The sequence below is a fragment of the Lissotriton helveticus genome, chromosome 5_1, assembly GCF_964261635.1.
Source record: "Lissotriton helveticus chromosome 5_1, aLisHel1.1, whole genome shotgun sequence".
NCBI lineage: Eukaryota > Metazoa > Chordata > Amphibia > Caudata > Salamandridae > Lissotriton > Lissotriton helveticus.
In genome coordinates, this window is record NC_136065.1 from 271,055,413 (window position 1) to 271,076,459 (window position 21,047).

The 21,047-nt window shown below is 47.9% G+C and overlaps 1 protein-coding gene across 2 annotated transcripts in view; it reads left to right on the top strand.

Moving 5' to 3' along the window:
* CDK5RAP2 (CDK5 regulatory subunit associated protein 2) overlaps positions 1 to 21,047 on the top strand; it is an 841,564-nt gene that overhangs the window by 637,476 nt on the left and 183,041 nt on the right. For both annotated transcript variants that reach the window (XM_078642183.1, XM_078642184.1), the window contains one exon: positions 2,348 to 2,596. In XM_078642183.1, the coding sequence (XP_078498309.1) occupies positions 2,348 to 2,596 (249 nt within the window). The remainder of the gene's footprint in view (positions 1 to 2,347; positions 2,597 to 21,047) is intronic.

Here is a 21,047-nt window from a genome sequence, read left to right on the forward strand (position 1 = left end):
CCTCAATCTATTTGCCACTGCAGAGAACATAGTGTCAACAGTTCTGTGCATTGGGGTTTCCACGGTCTCTAGTTATGAGACGTGTTACGTCTAGAATGGAACTGAGGACTCAATGCCTTCCCGCTGATACCTCTTCTGCCCTGTGTTCTCACAGAAGATCAGGACCAACCTGGCCCAAGTCATCCCTGAGGCACTGATTGGGCACAGAGACTGTTATCCAGTGCTCCTACGCTTGGGCATCTGTTCTCTGACCATACTGCCCCCTAGAAGGACCTGCTGTTGCAGCACCGGGGCAGGGTTCTGCACTCTGGCCTTCTCAGCCCCCATCTTCATGCTTGTAGATTAAGTGGTGACAGATGAACACTTTTGACCTTCCCCCGGAAGTGGTAGATATCACCTTGCCAGCAGGTGTCCCTTGTCAAAACTGTATGTGCCTGTCGTTGGGATATGTTTATGGTTTGTGCAGCACACGTCAGATTGACCCCCTTCAGGCCAAGTTATCTGACATTCTTTTGTTTGTTTCCTTCTTCCTTCTCATGCCACAGTGGGACTTTAACTTGGTTCTCACATATTGTCCACTCCTTTTGAGCTGTTTCACAGCAGTCCTTTATGGCTTCTTTCTCTCAAGAAGGTGTTCCTCATCGCCATAACATCGGTAGACTTAGTGTGTGAGCTTCAGGCTCTCTGCGCCAGTCTGCCGTACGTCACATTCTTCTCAATCAAACCGGTTCTGTGGATGCGAGCATCCTTCTTACCGAAGTTGTGCAGCCGTTCTACTTCAGTCAAACCATCACCCTGCAGGCATTCTATGCTTTGCGTAACCCCTCTAAGGAGGAGGAGAGACACTATTGCTCAGACACCAATAGTGCTCCAAGCTTTTACATCTGTGTACCAGAGAACACCGGCTGGACGACCAGCTTTATGTGGGTTTTGCCATTGTGAAAAAGGGCAAGGGCTTGCAGAAAAGGATCATCTCCCACTGGATCGTACTCTGCGCCACGATTGGCTAAAAAGTAGCTTCCAGAAGGACTGCGGACTCATTCCACCAGGGCCAAAGCTGCTACTACATTGTAGGCACGCAGAGTTCCTTTCCTGGACATCTGTCAGAAAGCTACCTGGGTGTCACTCCATACAGTCATTAAGCACTACTATCCGGACATCCATGTTCGTCAAGTAAGGCATTTTGCCCACTTGGTCCTACAGGACTTTTTGATTTGAGATAATTCACAGACCCACCTCCACATAGGTACTGTTCTAGTATCTATTCGAAAGATGAGGAGTCTGCTTTTTGAAGTCTCTATCTTAAGAACAAGCTACTTACCTTCTGGTAGAGACTCTTAACTGTAGTGTGGGTGGAGTTGGAGGATGGGGTATCTGGAGGGAGAGGTCTGAATCCACATCAGTTGTGGAGGATGCCAACAAAGCAAGGTAATTAATCAGCAGTCAGCCTAGGGATTCATAAACTATAACAGCATTTAGCCTATGGCTCAGTTCTGAAATACCCATGCGATCAGGGGTGGCATGCAAGCCTGTTGTGATACCAAATGCCCCATCGGATATGATCCAACAAACGGCCCAAATGGAACTGAACCACCCAGTAACTTAACTTACAAATGGAGATTTTGATAATGCTAGAAATTTTCCAATGAAACCGCACAAGTAACCTGATCGCCTTACAGAAAAACATCTGAACTTGCTTGGCCTTCCTAGAGGCATTGCTTAATTACCTGTAAAGGGCACTATTCAGAGATCAAGACCTGGTTTGTGTAAAGAAGTCTTCAAACTGGAACCTTTTAGATTGTATGTATACTTTAGTGTTTTTGTATTTACTTTCTGATTACAGTTGGTATTTGAAGGCAATAATGATCAAACCTTTATCGTCACAAAAGGATTCAGACGTAATTAGTTGTTACTTCAAACTGTTTTGAGTCCTAGAAATAACAATGGAGTGCTCTTTTCTCAATTCCGCTGACCTATTAGAATTTTTTCCTACTCCTACTTAACACAATGCTGGGGAATTGATAGCATTGAAACCATATCCAGTAGCACATAGTCTGATTCATTTAATCTCTCATAGAGAGAGAGAGGCACTCAAACACAGTAGTAGAGACCTTAGAAACATTTTGGCTATTTGTTTATACATGTGAACATAATTTACAGATTTAGAAATGCTGTTGTAAGCAATGTCACATTTAGCCACTACATAGACCTTGTTGGCTGCGTATCGCTGATCTTTAGCTACCCAAATACCCGGTAGAGGAACCCGGTCTAGCTTATCCAGTGATAATTACATTTTAAATGTTTATATTCTCATATCTATTTATTTATTTATGTATTTGCTGTCCAGGTGTTGGGCGGCTGTATGCAGTAGAAGAATGTACAAAGGAACAAGTCAAATCCATCGATTTGAATAAACTTTTATCTGAAATACAAAGTTTGCGTATCCAGCTTGAAAGAAGCATAGAAGCAAATGATGCTTTGCGGAGAAAACTTGAGGAGCAGATTTCAAAAGAAAATGATCCTGAGAAAAAAGAGGCTCTAGTGAAGATTAACAACTTTTTTAAAGAAGAGTGGCAACATCGTATTGAAAAATATGGTAATGTATGATTAGTTATTCCCATTGTTTACCAATGATACAAGAGGTTTTAAAACATGAGTGTTTATAATTTCACAAATGTATGGCTTATTCATGAGAGCTCTGCATGAGATTATAGTGGTGGTTGGTTTTGATCAGAGTCGATATTGTAAGTTATGTTGATCTGGTGGAGGATCAATCTAGCCCCAGATTCCTTACCTTAGATTTATCCCCAGGCGTCCGACTGAATATGGAAATTTGTTTTGAGCAGTACCCTTGGCATCGTTCAGCTCCACGTGGCGTCGTCAGTGACGTGCACAGTGCCTATATAGGCGCCACCCTAGCGACTTCACCTCCTTAGTTGGCTGCCGAGAGGAGGGAGCGTAACTTGAGGCCTGGCTCTGCGGTTGAGCCAGCCTTGGGCCGACTCCGTGCCTCCCTGAATTTCCAGGAGCCGGAGCAACCCCTGCCCAACTAAAAGATTTTCATGAGACCATGCACCTCATATTTGGGTGGCCTGTTTCCTCCGGCGCGCCTTCTTGCCCTGTGGGTTCGGGATGACCCCTACTGGATCCACGCTAGCGGCTCCAGCTCCAGTCACACCCCAGAGATCCACAGATGGATCTGGATCGGTGCCGATTGTGCCATGTCGACCTTTCCCTGGTCGAGAGACCAACACACCCAGCACCACCAGGGGGGGCCATCCCCATTTATATCCCTGCTCAGAGACAGACAGGGAAGTGCATCACCTGACACCGAGTCCAGTGCTGACTGGAGGCCTGTTATTATGGGCCACGACTCTGGGAGGAATGGGAGGGGGTCCCAGGATGCTGAAGAATACCAGCCGTATGACACCTTAGACTGGTGTGAGAATCTTGATGAAGCCAGTGGACTGGGCACTTCTCCAGATATTGGCATGGTTTCTCCCCCTACTGTGGCTTACGAGGAGGGAGCTTCCGTCGCAGTGTTGGTAAGGAGTGAGGCTGAGGTCCTGAACCTCAGCTCACCCTCGGAGGCAGTCAATATGAATGTCTTGACAGAAGTGCTTCAGCCAAGTGTGTCCCCATCAGAACCACTTTCCTTTTTAATAAGGCACTTGCTGATGTCCTGATTGGGACTTGGCCCAAGCTCAGCACAGGGGCTCCTGTGAACAGGACAATTCCCCCCCCCCCCCCGCCTTTGCTCCACACCTGGGGACCCAAACTTCCTCACACAAACACCCCACCGAAGAGCTTGGTGGTCCAAGTCTCCACCTCCAATGTAAATCCTGGCACATTCCCAACCACACCTCCTCATCGGGAATCCAAGAGGCTAGATAACTTTGGCAAGAAGATGTTTTCTTCCACAAGCATGGCACCGCGGGACGTGAATACTGCGTGCCTTTTGGGCCGCTATTCACACATTCTGTGGGATACGGCTGTGGAGGTTCTGCCAACGGTTCTGGAGGAGACCTAGGCTGTACTCTCCCCGGCTTATGCTGACAAGAGGGATGTAGCGAAGTTCTCAATAAGATGTGGACTAGACACAACTGACTCAATGGGCAGAACGGTTTCATCAATGGTGGCTGTACAACTCAAGGTCTAATTGAGAACAGCTGACTTTTCTGGAGCAAGGCTACAGCCAGGTCTGTGGGCCTTTCCATGTCCCCTTGCCACCCCAATCCACCTTTCGTTCCTTTCTTGGACATGGAAGAGACATCCTGTGTGGTACTGAAAATTCTGGACCCGTGTCATCAACATCGTCGAATCATGACGACTTTGGTATCAGCAGACCGAGAATGACGAGTATACTATATACAGGCATTTTCGGCATACTCGAACGGCTAGATCACCATTAAATCAGGGATTCCGTCCTGAACCCCCGGGTTCCATTTTGTGCATGGCAGCCATTTTGTGTTTGCCCTCACATAGGCTGATGACTAAGGTCAAAACGAGTCTTAAGGACTCGTACACCTCTGCTGACTTTTGTGTGACCTGGGCAAGCTGACTCCACTGCCTGAAGCCAAACCTGTTCGACCAGTTCCTCTCCCAGTGGCCGATCGAGATTAGTATCAAGGCACAGCAAACCATAAACCTTTCATCACATCCAAACCACGCCAAATCTTACACACACCTGTCTCTTCTTTCTGTTTTATGACCTGCTTTACGAGGAGGAGGTGCCCGATTTTATTAGGGGTCCGTTCGATATCTGATGAAAATGTTGGGCCTTGCCGGGAAATTGGTTTTGGGATGGACAAACTGAAAATGGGCTTGTCATCATGAATCTGCCTTTCCTTTGTTGTGAAAATATGTGAATGGTCAACTGTAAAATAAGGAATGTTTGCCTAAAGCATAATATTTTGTATAAAAAGGGATGGTTGGCTTTGTAAATTGAGCAGTCTCCTGAGAACATACACCGTGTTGTACTTCTAGGATACCTGTTACTGACTGCAGCCAATAAATTCGATCTTTGACTTCACCAAGAAGACTCTGTGTTTCTGTAGTCTGGGACAGGAAGGACTCGAAGTCTTAGGGTGTGTTCCCTGGCACCGCTGGGTTCTTAAAAACCCAGTACTTCACCTGCCGCATCTGTACCCACCCAGCCACTGCGGCACGCATGCTACACAGCCTCTGTGTGGCCAAGGCCGCAGTATCTACTGGCCTCATAGGTCGGGCAGTCGGTGGATGAGTTAGTCCACCACGGCTCCCCTTCCACAGCAGCAGTAGCCTCCAAACCTTCCTAATCTGCCTTTTTACCATCATGGGCAACCGGTGGGCGGCAGGATTTGCCATCACCTGTCCCACTTGTGGCCTATATCATCGGACAAGTGGGTTTTGCGGATTGTGCGAAGTAGTTACTCCCTCCCCTTTTAGTCTACCACTCCCTCCATGCCAGCTACTTACAAGTGTAGGCTGACGGAGGACCACCTATCTCTTCTCCACCAGAAAGTGACAGCTCTCTTGACCAAGGGAGGGTGCTGACTCCAGAAGTAGGTCATGGTTGCTATTCCCCCTACTGTCAGGTGCCTGAGATCTTTTTCCTATCCTCGACCTGCACTTTCTCAATTTCTTCCTCAAGAAGAAATTCAAAATGCTCACTTTTACTCAGGTCCTGTCTGCCCTGTCAATGTGCTGAAGTCATAGCTGACCCTCTCAAATGCTCCCTTTCATTAAAGCTTTTAAGGACACAGTGCAGTTTAGGGCCTATCATCCAAAGGGTGAGTGCAGGATATTCAGGCTATGATACTGCTGTTTCAGCTTCTATCCTGGATTTCAGTGAGACTGTCTCAGAGATTGCTGGACCTCATGGCCTGCTGAATCCTGTGTGTGACACGTTCCAGTGAGTGCAGCATCTGGAAAATGTCCCTGACATGGTCCAGATCTCGGCGGGAACTGCACAAGATCTGCAGTTTTGGTTAACAAAACCATGATTGGGTCAGCAGCAGACCCCTCTTCCTTCCCCAGCTAGTTCTGACAATGGAGACAGATGTGTCACTCCTGGGATAGGTCGGCCATCTGGGAGAGGTGGAGATCACAGGCCTCTGGTCTCCGGTTGAATCCTTACTCCATATCAACCTGTAGGAGTTCCGGGCGATCCAGCTGGCATCTAAAGACTTTCTACCCCCCCATCCAGGGAAGGCTAGTACAGGTGTTTATGGACAACACCACTGCCATGGGGTACTGCAACAAACCGGGTGGGGTAGGGGTCATGGACCCCTTGTCTAGAGGCCCTGTGACTCTGCACTTGGCTGGAACATCAGGGCATTTCTCTGGTGGTTCAACATTTGGCTGGCTCGCTGAACCCCAGAGCGGACAAATTGAGCTGAAGATGCCTAGCGGATCCCAAATGGCATCTCCATCCATCTCTTCACACACATGCATAAATAATGCCCAAATTTATATTTATATATCAGCTCTCTTCTGTGGCTCAGTATGTGCACCCGGTAACATTTTGTTCTAGAGATACCGCTGCGCAGGCAATGCCATGCTCAAATGCCACCGCACCACCTGCGCACTACCGTGAGAGTGAACACCATTAGCCGTACTGTAACAGTGCATAACCAGTGCACCGTTGGCAGATTGCACATTTTGGCCTGCTAACCAGTGGCATGACGAAAATTAAGCCCCCCCCCCTTGCAATGTACATGAATGGGATCCCCTCTGGACTTAATTGGGAGTTCTCAGGTCAGGGTCCTGTGCTGAGGGAGCCCCTGGATCTTTGGGGCCCCCTGCACCACAGTGGCTGCAGGGGCCTATGTTACACCCCTACTGCTAACACCATATCATACTGTGCTTACACTGTGCCCTGCATACAACTGCAGGATGCTCTTTTGGTTACAGTTAACCTGTGCCCTACTGTAAAAACTGCATGGTCTCGGCTCTACTGCAGAAGATGAGAGCTGCTGTCCTCAGCTCTGCAGTAAACTTGGAAACCTGTGCTCTTCCCATAGCCAGCACAAATAATGGCCAGCGCCATAACATATTGTCTGGACACCCTCTGCAACACAGGTATAACAAGACGGCTACATGACTTTAATGATGTCTTTGTGTATGACGTGCGGTCACCATCTTAAATTGAGGCAATATATATTTAAAATAGTAACAGTAGCGGATTTTCTCTGAGCATCAACAGTGACAGCGTACAACTAGAAATCTATGTAAATAGTTATTTTCGCAATTCTCTTTGCACAACGACTGCAGGGGTGGAAACAGTCGCCCTCAGAAAATAGCCTCTAACATTTGACCTCGATCTTTGAATGCACAGCAAATGTATCGAGAGAAGAACATAATTTACAGCCATGTTTACTGAAATGGTCCTGGAACCACTGAAAACATCGAACGCTCTGGGCAAATGGTCTTAGAGAAAGGGAAAATTACTTCCTAAACAGATGCTACAATGAGACAAGTGTAAGGGTACAAGTACTGGTGCACTGCTCCCTGAAGTGAAAAGGGGGGACAAATAAGAAAGATTTGCAAATCGCAAGAAAGGATTTTTAAAGGACACTGAAACCAACCAATGAAAAGCAGTAATCCCATAAAGAAATATATGCTAAAGTATATACAAGAGGTCTTGAAAGCTTGACCTAAAAAGGACTTGAAGGGAGCACTCCGCCGTACATGTTATACCTGACTTTAGCTAAACTCTTGTTCTTCTCTGTCAACATCGCCTTTCTTCAGTTACTGTGTACAGAAAAGGGACAAATCAACTCTTCTTTTTCAGGCTTTCACTAATTGAGGACTTCCTATAATGGCTAAATTAGGCTTTTCCACTAATAAGTGCACATTCACCATCTCAGGAGCAAAATGTTGTGCTTTCTAAAATTAACAAGACCTCTCTTTATATCCATCCAAATGGCTTCCTGACTGCGTTTGCCATTGAAAACAGCCTTTCTTGTTGCCATCACCTCTGCTCGCTGGGCTAGTGAACTGCTTGCAAACTCTATTTGCTGTCAAGCCCTATGTGATTTTATGTTATGTTAGGGTACGTTATGTTGATTTGTATAGCGCACTAATCATCCAAGAGTGTGTCTAGGCTCCTGGGCAAGTGTGTAGGTTTGTGGTTCCCAAGGTTCTTATACAAAGAGCCAGGTCTTCAGCTTCTCGCTAAACTCAAGAAATGAGGAAGAAGCACTGATGTGTTGATGGAGGTCGTTCCATGTCTTGGGTGCATTGTAGAAGAATAAGCGACTGACAGTTTTGCTTTTGCGGATGCAGGGAATTGTGCAAGAGAGAGTGAGGCAGACTGTAGGTGTCTGGTGGGTTCTTGAAAGTGTATGCAGCTGTTCAGGTATTCTGGTCCTGTGTAGGGCTTTGTGTGTGTTTGTGAGAAGTTTGGTTGCACTTGTGAATGAGGAGCCAGTGAAGCTTCCTGAGATGAGACTTGATGTGGGTGTGGCATGGGAGGTCAAGTAGGAGTCCTTTAGCAGTGTTCTAGATGGTCTTGAGTCTGTGTAGGAGTTGTTTGGAGATTCCGGCTTATCATTGTACTGCTGCAGTCCAGCTTGCCGGTGATAAGTGCTTGCATGACGGTCCATCTGGTGTTCTGAAGTAACCATTTAAAGATTTTTCACAGCATGTGGGAGATGTGGAAGCAGGAGGTGGGTGCACACTGTGTTGACTTGACCCATCATGTTGAACTTGCCATCTAGAATGATCCCAAGATATCGTGCCTGGCCTGCTGGAGTGGATAAAGACCCATGGGCATGTTTTGTTCCCGAAGACCACAACATCCGTTTTGTTAGAGTTGAGCTGCAGGCAGTTGGTTCGCATCCAATGTGCTACCATAGTCATGCAGTTGGTGAAGTTGGTTCAGCCGGTGGTTATTTTGTCCATCAGGGAAAGGGTGAGTTGGATGTCATCGGCGTAGAAGATGCCGATGATGTCTCATAATCAGATGATGTTGGCGAGCGATGTCATGTATATGTTGAAAGTGGTGGGCTGAGGGAAGATCGCTGTGAAACTCTGCATATCAATATTTTGGTCTCTAATATGAAGGGTGGCAACCTGACCCTTCCTGTTCTTCCCATGAGGAAGGAACAGATCTATTTCAGAGCGGATACTTATGTGCCAATCTCCTGGAGTCATCTAATGTATGAGAGACTCTATTGAAGGCCACAGAGATGTCTAGCAGGATGAGGGTCGCTGTTTCTCCTCAGTCCAGGATGATTCGAATGCCATCGGTGGCCACGATGAGTGTTGTTTTGGTGGTGTGGTTCTTTCTGACTCCTAATTGAGTGTTGTCTAGAAGATGATGAATTTCGAGGTGGGATGGGAATTGCTTGTTGATGGCTTTCTAAATCACTTTGGCTGGATAGGGAAGCATGTAGCTAGGTCGGAAGATGCTCACTTGATTCGGGTCGGCTGTGAGCTTCTTGAGGAGGGTGTTGATTTCTGCAAGTTTCCATTAATTCCTGAAAGTGGACGTGATGGAGGTGTTGATGATGTGTGTTAGGGTGGTCCTGATTGGTGATGTTTCCAGGTTGTATATTTGATGGGGTACAGGTCTGTTGGGGCCCTTGAGTGGATGGTCCGTATGATTTCCGTTGTGTCGTTTCTGGTGAGGGTTGTACATTCAGTCAGGTGGCCTTCTTGGTTGGTGGCGGGTAGTTTAACAATGAGTTCTCTGGCTTTGAGTTAGTGTGCGAAGTTGCTGTAGATGTCAGGCCCAAACCAGAAACTCTTGCAAAAGCTCCTGTGTGCCTGTAGGTGGCTACATTAGTCTATGTTGCAACTCTGCCCTGCCTCTGGACAGGGTGATATAGAGCTACATAAAAGAGCCACATAAAAGCACTAACCCTGTACACAGACATCAATTCCTAAAGATGCAGATCTGGAGCTCTCCTATCAGTTCCATTTTTTTCATCTAAACTCTTCAAATAATTTATGGAGCCTCAGGGCCAAGCATGATTTCAAATCCTGTGAGAAATGTTAGCTCGTGTTTTCAAAGGCCATCAGGGAACGCGAGGCAAGGCTCTGCATTACAGGACATAAGAAGCAGGACCGATCTTATTTGAGGTAACCCTAGTCAGGTAGGTCAAAGTTGAATTCGAAAGAAAAGTCTAGGGACCAATTTAAGAAGAAGCACAAGTAGTGCACCCAAAGCTCTTTGATGTTTAGACAATCACAATCCATATATGGATCTCTCAGACTGCACACCCAACTTCAGTATCCAGTTTTGACCCTATGCTGAATCTAGAGCCAATTCACTCCAAGTCACACTATGAAATAACAAAAGTGCAATCGTCGTCATGCATCCTGTCTCTGCTACGTGCTCCTGACAATAAAGGCTTCATTACCTCTTTTGCTCTGATTCGGATCCTGTGCCAGAGCAAGGCGTGCCCCAAGAAGTTGTTGATGTTGATGAGGGTTATAGGGATTGCTTGCTCCACCTCATCATCATATTGGTGATGCCTTGTACATTGATTTACAGAATGTTTGTGGGCTTGACACCTGGACTGAGACATAACTCAACTCAGAACTTGGGCTACCAATGAGAGTGCCACATGTACAGTGGTAGTCCGGAGGGCAGCGGAGGCACTAGAATTGCAGCTCCCCTTCATTGAGATCAAAGTAAACATTCTGACTTTTCAGGCTTGTGACTTCTGAGCCCTTTCTTTTTTGAAAGTTGTCCTAACTGATACTTTGATGGGTACCCGGTCAAAGTCTTGTTTTTGGCCGCTTGTGAATAGGCAAAAGGCCAGGCATCAAATCCGCCCCTGGTGGTCTAGATTTTCTCACCAAGCACCCTTCCCCAGTTAGTCTTATTGTACAGGTCTCGATCAGTAAAGTAGGCAAGCACACGTTTTCTTTTGCCAGAATAGCACTGCGGTCCATAAATACTGTTTGTCTGTTGAGCCCCTTGGGACATGATCAGTGAGATTTTACCGGCAGCCATGTAAGACTCTTTGGCGTCTTTTGCCCAGATGTGTCCTAATGGACAGGACGTGGCCAAATATATTATCTGGATACTATGTATTGCTTGGAAAGGGCCATCAGTGTCAGTGGTGTCCTTTGTAGACAGGCATGGATACGATCCACAGGCCTCCCTAATGGATGTGCCTTTGAATTGGTCCTTGTCTTTTGGTGAGAAGGTGTACTCTGCATTAGAACACTTTAAAGACAGCAGGGCTACAGTACGCGCTTTGGGGCTGTTGACCCCTGCCAGTGCCCGAAGGTTTAGAAGCAATTCCACAGGGCTAACTAACACACAGACAGTCTTCTCAAATTGTGATTCACCAAACACCTCAGTCCTTTCGAGGCAGTGGGCGCAGATCAAGCATGCAGTATGTGGCCAATGGAGGCATCAGTCCTCTAGTTCCTCTTCCACTGCTTACAATGGCCACCAAACAACTTTAGTTTGCTGTTAATGGTGCATATTTGGTATGCACCATTAACAGCAAACTAAAGTTGTTTGGTTACCATAAGGGGGCAGGATTCAACATTTCCGCTCAAGGTGGTGATCCATGACGTCTTACAGTTCGATTCTTGCGGAAAACAATTCAGAATGCTAGTAGTGGCTCAGATCCTGTCTACTCTGGCAACTGAGTGGTGTCCTTCAACCAGTAGAGGCATATTGTCATATGCCTGTCCTGCAGACTCAGAGACATTTCTGCGGTTCAAGGTTGGCCAGAAGCATATTCAGTTTGTTGTGCTCTCCTTCAGCCACACCATTGCTCCTTGGATGTTCACAAAAGTGATGGCGGTTGGCACTGTCCATCTTCCAAGATTAGGGATGTGTTAATTTCCTAACCTCAATATCAGGCTGTTGAAGACGGACCTCTTGAAATCATTGGGGTTCCCTAGTATGAGCCGCAGTCCCACCTTATTCCTTCACAGATGCCTAAGATTACATTGTTTCAGGCACGGTCCTGGATCAAGGTGAGAGCAGCTCTGACGTTTCTTGGCCTCATGCCTCCTCCTTGTCAGGTATGCCAGGTGACACATGCATGCTCTGTAATAGAATTTGAAGTTCCAGTGGGCCCAGCATCATGGCAGTCTGGTTGATACCCTCCAGGTCTCAGAGAAGAATGCTCATGATTTGCAGTAGCGGTTGCTCAACCTCAATTGGTCCAGCAGGAGGGCCCTCACCATAAAATCCCCAGAGCTGACAAGGGTGATGGACATGTCCCTGCTGGCCTGGTAAGGTCTTCTGGTGGAGGCAGAATTCCAGTGGAGAGCCTGCTCCACATCAGTGTGCTGGAGTTGCAGTACAATCACTTGGCTCTGAAGGACCTCCTGCTGTCAATCAAGGAGAGGCTGGTCAGGTTCTTAGGGAACACCACCACAATGTTTTATGGCAGTGAGGAAGGCGGTGCAAAAAAGGACTTTGTTGAGGTGGGTATTCCTCTAAATTAAGATCTGCTTCTCGCTGGGCATAAGTCCACCTCAGGAAGGTCTGGAAGTTCATTCCACCAAGGTTAAGGTTCTTCCCACTGCATTGGCATACACGGAGTGCCTGTCCTTGACATCTGCCAGTCTGTGATGTGAGCATCAGTGCATACATTCACAAAGCTCTGCTGTCCTCACAGCCAGGGTAAAATGGAGGAACATTTTTCCTGCTCAGTCCTGCAAGAGCTTTTGGTTGGAGTATACTCCATATACCCTCCATTTGGGGAGGTACTGCTTTGGTTTCTACTATAGGATAAGGAATTGGCGGTTAAAAGTAACCATCTAAAGATTAAGCTTATTACCTTCTGTAACGCTCTTCATAGGGATACTCTATCTAACTGCAGATTACTTACTAACTCTCCCCATTCTGTGGCTTCTCTTTAATATCTAAAAAGTCCCACATTAGTTTTCAGAAAGTTTACCAATAATGGTTCACGCTCCATGTCTGAGGCTGCAGAAGGGGTAAAAGATAAGAAATTGATGTTGGCACACAAGGGTGGCGATTGCATTCAGCTGGTCTTCGTCATGTCCAGGGTGCTGTGAAATCAGCAGCATGGAGCTGCACAACTCAACCTAGCAGAATAGATGAGTTCCTCTTTGACAGGCTTTCACCATGGGTTGACGAAAGGCCAGGAAATACTTAAGATCATTCAAGTTGGTGAATTAATTATACCACTAAAAAAAATAAACTAATGTCTCTACATTATTTTTGGTTAATGGCTCATTACAGAATTTCCAAGTAAAGTCAATGATGACTAAATTTATTACCATTTGAAATTGCTCTGATGAGCTATTCCATTTCTAGATATAGAGAACAGAGATAAGATTGCTGGAGCATTTATCAGGTGGAATGGGCCTTTAGAAATTTTCTGAGGCTGGCACTTCAAGGAAACATATTGCAAAGATTCCGATGATCCAATACTGCAAAGCAATAGCAAATATTGCCTTGCGAGAGCACCCAATTCAGTCTCAAGGTGCACTGGCTTCTAGTAACTGAAAGGTGAAATTCAAAGTTCTGCTGTTAGTTCATAAGATGATTTCTGACCAGAAACACAGTTATCTGAAAATCTGTCACTCATCTTACTGTACATTTAGAAAACAGGGTCAAGTGAAAAGCAATGTGTGACTTAACCCCCACTCTTCCATAAAAAGTCTGTTGTTAAAGGGTAGGAGGTAGAGCATTTCCCAATTAGGCATCCGCGCTCTGGAATGAAATAGAAAGTTAGCAGCACCTCATGAATTAGTGTACTTCATTCATGAAAGCACTGAAAACAAGGCTCCTCTCATGTTGTGACAGTTCACAAAGTTTCTTAAATACCCAAGGACTGAAGTACTATATGGAAGATGGTGAACAAAAAAACTATTTTAAACTTCACCTTTCCTCTACCTTTATTATGTGTCAAGAGTTTTACACTGTTGGTAACTGACGTCTTCTCAGGTGGGTTACTGTTACAATGAAATCTTTATAGCAGCTGGCTCCCTTGGGTGAAGTTAAACCTGTTTACTCGTGAATTCCTCCCAGTACTTGTTCCTTGACTGATGACAAACCGTCAAAATCAAATAATGTTATGAAAAATATCCCGGTTGAGAGGAAGGTCCCGGGATCGTTCACAGAGCCCGAAGTCCTCAGGACATTCAGGTAAGAGGCACAAGAAAAAGAGCAAGAAGTCGAAACACTCTTCGACTTCTCGTCTGTCTGCCGACGCGATGAGGGAGCATCAGCACTCAAGACATGGTTCTTCAGAGCCAGCCACACCTCTCCGATTTTCCGGGAGCCGGAATGCCCCGCCCCGCCCAACTCAAAGAATTTTATGAGGCCTTGCGTCTCATTTTTGGGTAGCCCAACCCTGTCAAAGCTCTTTCGGGCAACGCAGGGTCAGAGGGGGCCCCCATCTGGTTCCACACCTGCATCGAGCCCCCACAGATCCATTTCTGCATCCGGACCGAAGCCGGTTGTACCATCACAACCTTTCCCAGCACCGGTCCCAATGCCGACACTCCTGGCAGCGCCATCCCTGTTGTGATCGCTAACTCCGACACAGAGCCTGATGGGTGTCATCTGACTCTGACACCAGCAGGCAACGCACTTCCTAGAATGTAGCCTGAGCCCTCTTCCCATGAGCTAGGACTCGGAAAGGAATGGAAGTGGTTGCTAGACCCTGAAGAATACCAGCCATGCATAAAATACCCTAATATGGAGTTAGGAACTGGGTGAAGCCAGTGGACTGGATACTTCTCCAAATACTGGTATGCTTTCTCCACCCTACCATGGCTATAGAGGAGGGAGCCTCGTACACAATAGTCTACACAGGAGAAGCCCAAGCCTCAATGTCCATGGGCGCATTCCCTATTGCTCCTCCGGACAGAGAATCCAAAAGACTGGACACTTTGGGGAAGAAAATATTTTCTTCTGACAGCCTAGCATTGCGGAGAGTTAATACCTCATGCTTTTTAGACCATTACTTCCAAACTCTGTGGGACATGGTTGCGGTTATGGCTGCTGTTATGGCTGCGGTTACATTTACATAAGTGCTTCCACTAGTCCCGGATGGAAGGCACATGCCGTACTTTCTCAGTCTACTACCAACTGGAGCGACGCACCTAAGTCCACAATTTGTTCTGGATTGAACATGACTGACTCACTTGGCAGAGCGATTTTGACGACGGTGGCCCAGAGGTGCCACTACTGGTTGAGGTCAACTGGCTCTTTGGGGGATGTCCAAGCTTCCTTTATGAACATGTCCTTCGATGGCACCTGTCTCTTCAGAGACATAGCAGACACAGCCCTGGGGCAATTTAAGGACTTGCAGCCTTCAACCAAGTCCTTAGGACTCTCTTCTGCCCTATGACACGCAGAGTCTTCCTTTCGCTTCTTTCGTGGCTACAGAAGGGGCTTGCTTCCAACCGCGCCAATACCCTGCCACCACCGAGCCAATACCGTGTCAGTCAAGAGCTGCGCATGCTCCCCAGCCTCTGTGTGGACGAGCCTGCATTACCCATAGACATTGTGGGTAAAGTAGCTAGCAGTATGGTCCTTGCCTCATGCGTACGGCAGCTGCAGCCTCCAAGCCTTCTTAATCTCCCCCTTTACCACCATGGGCATCCAGTTGGCGGCAGGAATCTCCATCTCCTGCTCCACTGGCATTCCATAACATCAGACAGGTGGGCCTTGTAGATTGTCCCTAAGGGGCTACTCTCTTCCCTTCGGGACTACCCTTCCATCCATGCCACCATCTCACGACCAGCTGACAGAGGATTATTTATCCTTGCTTCACAAGGAAATCATAGCTATCTTGGCCAAAGGAGCATAGTGAGGGTTCGGGGGCCAGGAGTCGGCTGTGGTCGCTAGTCCAGCTACTTTCTGGTCCCTAAAGAGGACAAGGGCCTTCGTCCTATCCTAGACCACTGAGACCTCAGCTTCTTCCTCAAAATGGAGAAATTCAAGATACTCATGCAAGCTCAGGTTTTGGCTGCCCTGGACCCAGGAGACTGAATGGTAAGGTTGGACTTGCAAGACTCCTATTTTTCATATTCCCGTCCTGCCCGCCCACCAGCGCGTAGGCCATGAGCATTTTCAGTTCACAGTGCTCCCCTTTGACCTTACCAGCACCCCTCAGGTGTTCACCAAGGTGATGATGCTGGTTGCAGCTCTCTGCGTGGAACAGGGGTGCCAGTTATCCCCTACCTTGATTACTGGCTGTTGCAGGCAGACATGCAACAGGCTATCGTCACCCACCCCCAGACTATGGCGAACATTTTGTAATCGCTGGGGTTCACTATCAACATGTAGAAATCACACTTGACTTCCTCTCAGACTATTTCTTACATCGAAGCTGTTCTGGAGACAGTGTAGTGTTCAGCTTATCCTCTCGAGCGGGGAGTCCAGGATATTCAGGCAATTATATCGATGTTTCGGGCCCTATCCTGCTTTCGGTGAGACTGACTCTGAGGCTGCTGGTGACACATGGCAGATGGCATATGCAAGCTCTTCAGTGGGACCTGAAGTCCAGTGGGTGCATCATCAGGGGAATCTCTCCAACTTGGTCCAGATCTCAGTGGGAACTTCAAAAGATCTGCAGTGGTGGCTAACCAACCGCGATTGAGTCAGAGGCTAACCCCTCTTCCTTCCTCAACCAGATCTGACAGTAGTGACAGATGCGTTACTACTGGGATATGGCGGATGTTAGACCTGACATCATTGGCGTGAGTCTCCCTTCCATTTTTTACGGATTGCCTCCTCTGTTTTGATATGTTTTTGCTGGTTATATGTTTTGGGCACTGTGCCACTGCTAATCAGTGCCACAGTGCAAGTGCTCCCTATGTTAAATTGAGGTATTCATTACTGATTCCATGATTGGGTTATTTGGTTTACTATCAGACACTAGTACAGTGCACCATGTGTGCCCAGGGCTTGTAAATCAAATGCTGCTGGTGGGCTTGCAACACTTGTTGTGCCACCCACAGAAGCAGCTTGTAAAGTGTGTCTCAGGTCTGCCATTTCAAGGCCTGTGTGCAGTCTAGAACTGCCATCTCGACTTGGCCAGTGCACCCACTTGCCAGTCTCTAAACCTTCCCTTAACTTCATATTTGACACCCCTATGGTATGCCCAAGGGCAGGGTGCATTGTAAGTATAAAGTAGGACATGCTCTGATGTGTATATCATCATGTTCTAATAGTGAATTACAGCCATTTTCGTTTTTCACTATTGAAGGCTACCTGTTCTCCATAGGCCAGAATGGGCAGTTAGATTATTACATTCTTATAATCCTAACGGACTCAGGGAACATGGTAGAAATTCAGATTTAGTATGCCCGGACTCAGACTAATAAAATACATATTTTAGTAAAGTTGGTTTTAATATTTTTTGTTTGAAAATACCACTTTTAGAAAGTAGGTATTTTCTTGCCTAACTATCCAGGCCTGCCTCTGCTGGGTTGTGTATTCCTTGTATGGGTTTGTGAGTGACAGGGCTGGGGGATTCCAGAGACAGGCTGGGGCAGCCCGGTGGTGAATAGAGAGATCTGCATCTAGATGGGAGGGAGGAGTTGCACCTGGGATCTGAATAGGGCTGGGCCTTTCCTCTACAATGCTGGCTCCACCCCCTGTGGCTTGTCTGATGTCTCTGCCCTGCACTGTGAAAGGAGAGGAGGAATCATGTCAACAGAGTACTCCAGAGCTGTATCTTCCCTCCCCTGTGCTGACTCCACCTCCTGTGGGGCGGCTGATGTCTCTGCCCTGCACAGTGAAAGGAAGAAGAGATTCATGTAAACAAAGTGCTCAGGAACTGGTTTGGACTAGGCAGAGGCTCTCTGCCTTCAGAGAACAAAGGATTTTGGGGTATAAAGATTGGGACCCTGATCCCAAGAAATTAGATCACTTCTGGAACAAGAATCCTTTCTGCCAAAGAGAAGAACCAAGGACGCTGCAGGAGTTTGGGCTGCCCCTCTGCCAGTGTGCTGTTTGCTGGGTTGGCCTGCAGTGGTTACATCATTGCCAAGGGAAAGGAGAAGCAACTTTGTAAAGGACTTTCATCTACAAAATATTCTCCAAGGGCTTGAACTGCGCTTGCCTCCTGCTGAAGTCTCAGGGACAAAAGACTTCACCACCAGCTCCCTCCTGAATTTCCGTGCTGGGAATTCTGGCTCCAGTCACTTGCCTGCCGCTGGGAGCTGGAAGCGTGACGTATCGAGAGGAAGCGTGTCGCCGCCGCAGCTGAAATCGTCTAATCGCCGGAGAAGCGAGCCTTCGCCGCATCTCCCTGGAAGCGTGTGTTCATCAAAGCTGTCTGCTGTCGCATCACCGGAGAAGCGTGACGCCATTGTGAAAGTCGCCATTGCATCACCGGAGAAGCATGTCGCAGGGCCTGTCTCGGCTCTAAAGTACAGAGTCGTCGCAAGGCTGCCATGGAGTCATCGCATTGCCGCATCAAGGGCGCCATCTTCTCGCATCACATCAAGGCGCCATCTTGCGCACAGCAACGCGCCCGCAGGACGAGAATCTACGCATCACCTCCGCACCGGTAAGAAGCACGACGCATCCCCTACTCTGCGCAAGCATTGAGGCATGACGCATCATCTCCCCCAGGATCACGGAACCGACGCATCTCCCCTTTTGCAAGCCTTTTGTTTACTTTGCATTACGCATCCAGGTACATTGTTGAGAACTTTGTCACATTTATCATCAACTTGAACTAAGCAACTTTGATCATCTTTTAAGTAATCTTAAGTGTAGTATTGTGGATTTTTGTAGTTTGTGGTCTTGTGTTAAGTCTATATAAAGAATACTTATTTTTATAAAACCTGCGTTTTGTCCATCTGTAGTGTTTTCACTGTATTACTGTGTATATTCACAAATGCTTAACACACTGCCTCTGAGATAAGCCTGTCTACTCGTGCCAAGCTACCAAGGGGGTGAGCAGGGGTTATTAAGGAGTGTAATCCCCTTACCCTGACTTACTGAAGTAAGGGTCCCTATTTGGACAAAGGTGAGTACCATTGCCAACTAGAGACCCCCAGATCTAACAGCGGCCATCTGGGAGAGATGACGATCAGAGGACTCTGGTCTCTTCCGCAATCCGTACTCCATATCAACACGCTGGAGTTCCGGGCAATTCGACTGGTCTTGAAAACCTTTCTTCCCTCCATCAAGGGAAGACTAGTGCAGGTATTCACGAACAACACCACTGCCATGTATTACTGCAAAAGCAGGGCGGGGTGGGTTGTGGACCCTTTCTAAAGAGGCCCTGCATCTCTTGACATGGCTGGAACAGCAGTGGTTTTCCATGATGGTTAAACACCAGACAGGTTCGCTGTTTGGACAAACCTAGCCATTGATGCCTAGTGGATTATGAATGGCTCCATCTGGAGGTTCCGCCAGGTCTCGTTCAACAGTGGGGAGAGGCTGTTTGCCTCTATTGAGAATGGCAATGTCAGCAGTTTTACACACTGGAGTTTCCAAGGCGGCTCTCGCTCAGAGACACTTTCATCTCGAGTAGAGCCCAGGCCTCCTGTACGCCTTTCCACCCATACCACTCCTGCCCAGAGTTCTCAAGAAGATCAGGAACGACCGGGCTCAAGTCATCCTTGTGGCTCCAGACGGGGCACGGACGGTCTGGTATCCCGAGCTACTGAGCATGGCCATCGATTCTTCATTAAGGATTCCCCTTCAGGCGGATCTTCAGTCAGCAGCAGTGAAGGGATCGCCACCGGAACCCTTTCCACTCTCTCCACCTTCTTGCATGGAGATTGAGCTCCTGCAGTTGACAGGCTTTCAACCTTCTTCCAGAAGTTTGTAATGTGATTCTGATAGCCAGGTGTTCCTCCACCAAGTCAGTATACACCTGTTGTTGGAAAAAAGTTGTGACAAGGTGTGCAGAAAAGTCTATTGATCCCCTGTCTGCTCCACTTTTTGATGTTTTGCTATTTGCTCTTTCCCTTGCCCAGCGGGGCTCTGCACTGGGCTCCAATAAGGGATATTTTTCTGCTCTGTCTGCCTTCTTGTGGCTGCCTGGCCAACTCTCCTCCTTTAAATCCCATAATTGTACATAGGTTTTTGAAAGGTCTCATCCACCTTTTCCCCCCTACACTATACCTCTGTGGGAGCTTAATCTGAAAGAAAAACATAGTGATAGATTCCTTACCTTAGAATTTCCCCCAGGTGTCAGACAGGATCCGGAAAGTTTTTGTCAGCATTACCCCTGCGTGTCGGAAGGTGGCGTCGCGTGGCACCGCGTCCGGTATTGGCGTCGTCGTCACTGAGATGATGTTGCGGTAGCAACTTAGACGCCGCCCTTGCACGCTGACGTTAGTTCTTTCTTTTTCCGTGCCAGCAAGCGCCGAAGACTTTGCTGGAGCAGTCCCGAAAGTTGCTTGAAGTCCGGCAGTCGGCTCTGCTTCCGCTCAAGGTCCCGGTCCCGGCGAGGTCAAGGGACCAGTCGCGGAGCCATCACCATTGTTCTTCGGGATCGAAGTCTTCGCACTCGGGGTCAGGTGAGACAAAGCACAAGATGTCGAAGAAGCGTCATCGTTCAACGACTTCTCCTCGCCCGTCACACGGCTGAGGGTGCAGGTGGTGCCGCCCCCACGGCTCTGGCGAAGCCTACTGTGTCGCCATCAGCCTACCCGCCTTCCCCAGGTTTGTCGGCAACTCCGGCCATGTGCAGGAATTTCTGTTAGCCATGGTCCGTCTCTCTGGGCTGTCGGGCCCCGCTGGTTCTCCGTTGGGCCCCGCAGGCCCGACTGGGGGCCCTTGGCGATCACTGTCGTCGGCTCCGGCATCACTGTCGGCCACGGCGCCGCAGGACCCCAAGAATCCAATACTGGATCCCGGCCGACGCTGGTTGACCTCGTTACACCTCCACCGACATCGACCATACCGATATTACCGCTGACGTTGCCCGTGGCACCGGACGACGTCGCCCCCGGTTTCAGCCCTGACATGGGCACGGAGCCGAAACGGCGTCGCTCAATACCGATTCCAACGCCGATGGGGCCTTTCTACCCCTATGTCCAGCCTCCCTATTTTAGGCCTGTACATCAGCCTTCGGAGGACGGGGAGGACTGGGAGGGGGTCTGAGGACCCTCTCACAGCTCAGAGTGAGTATTAC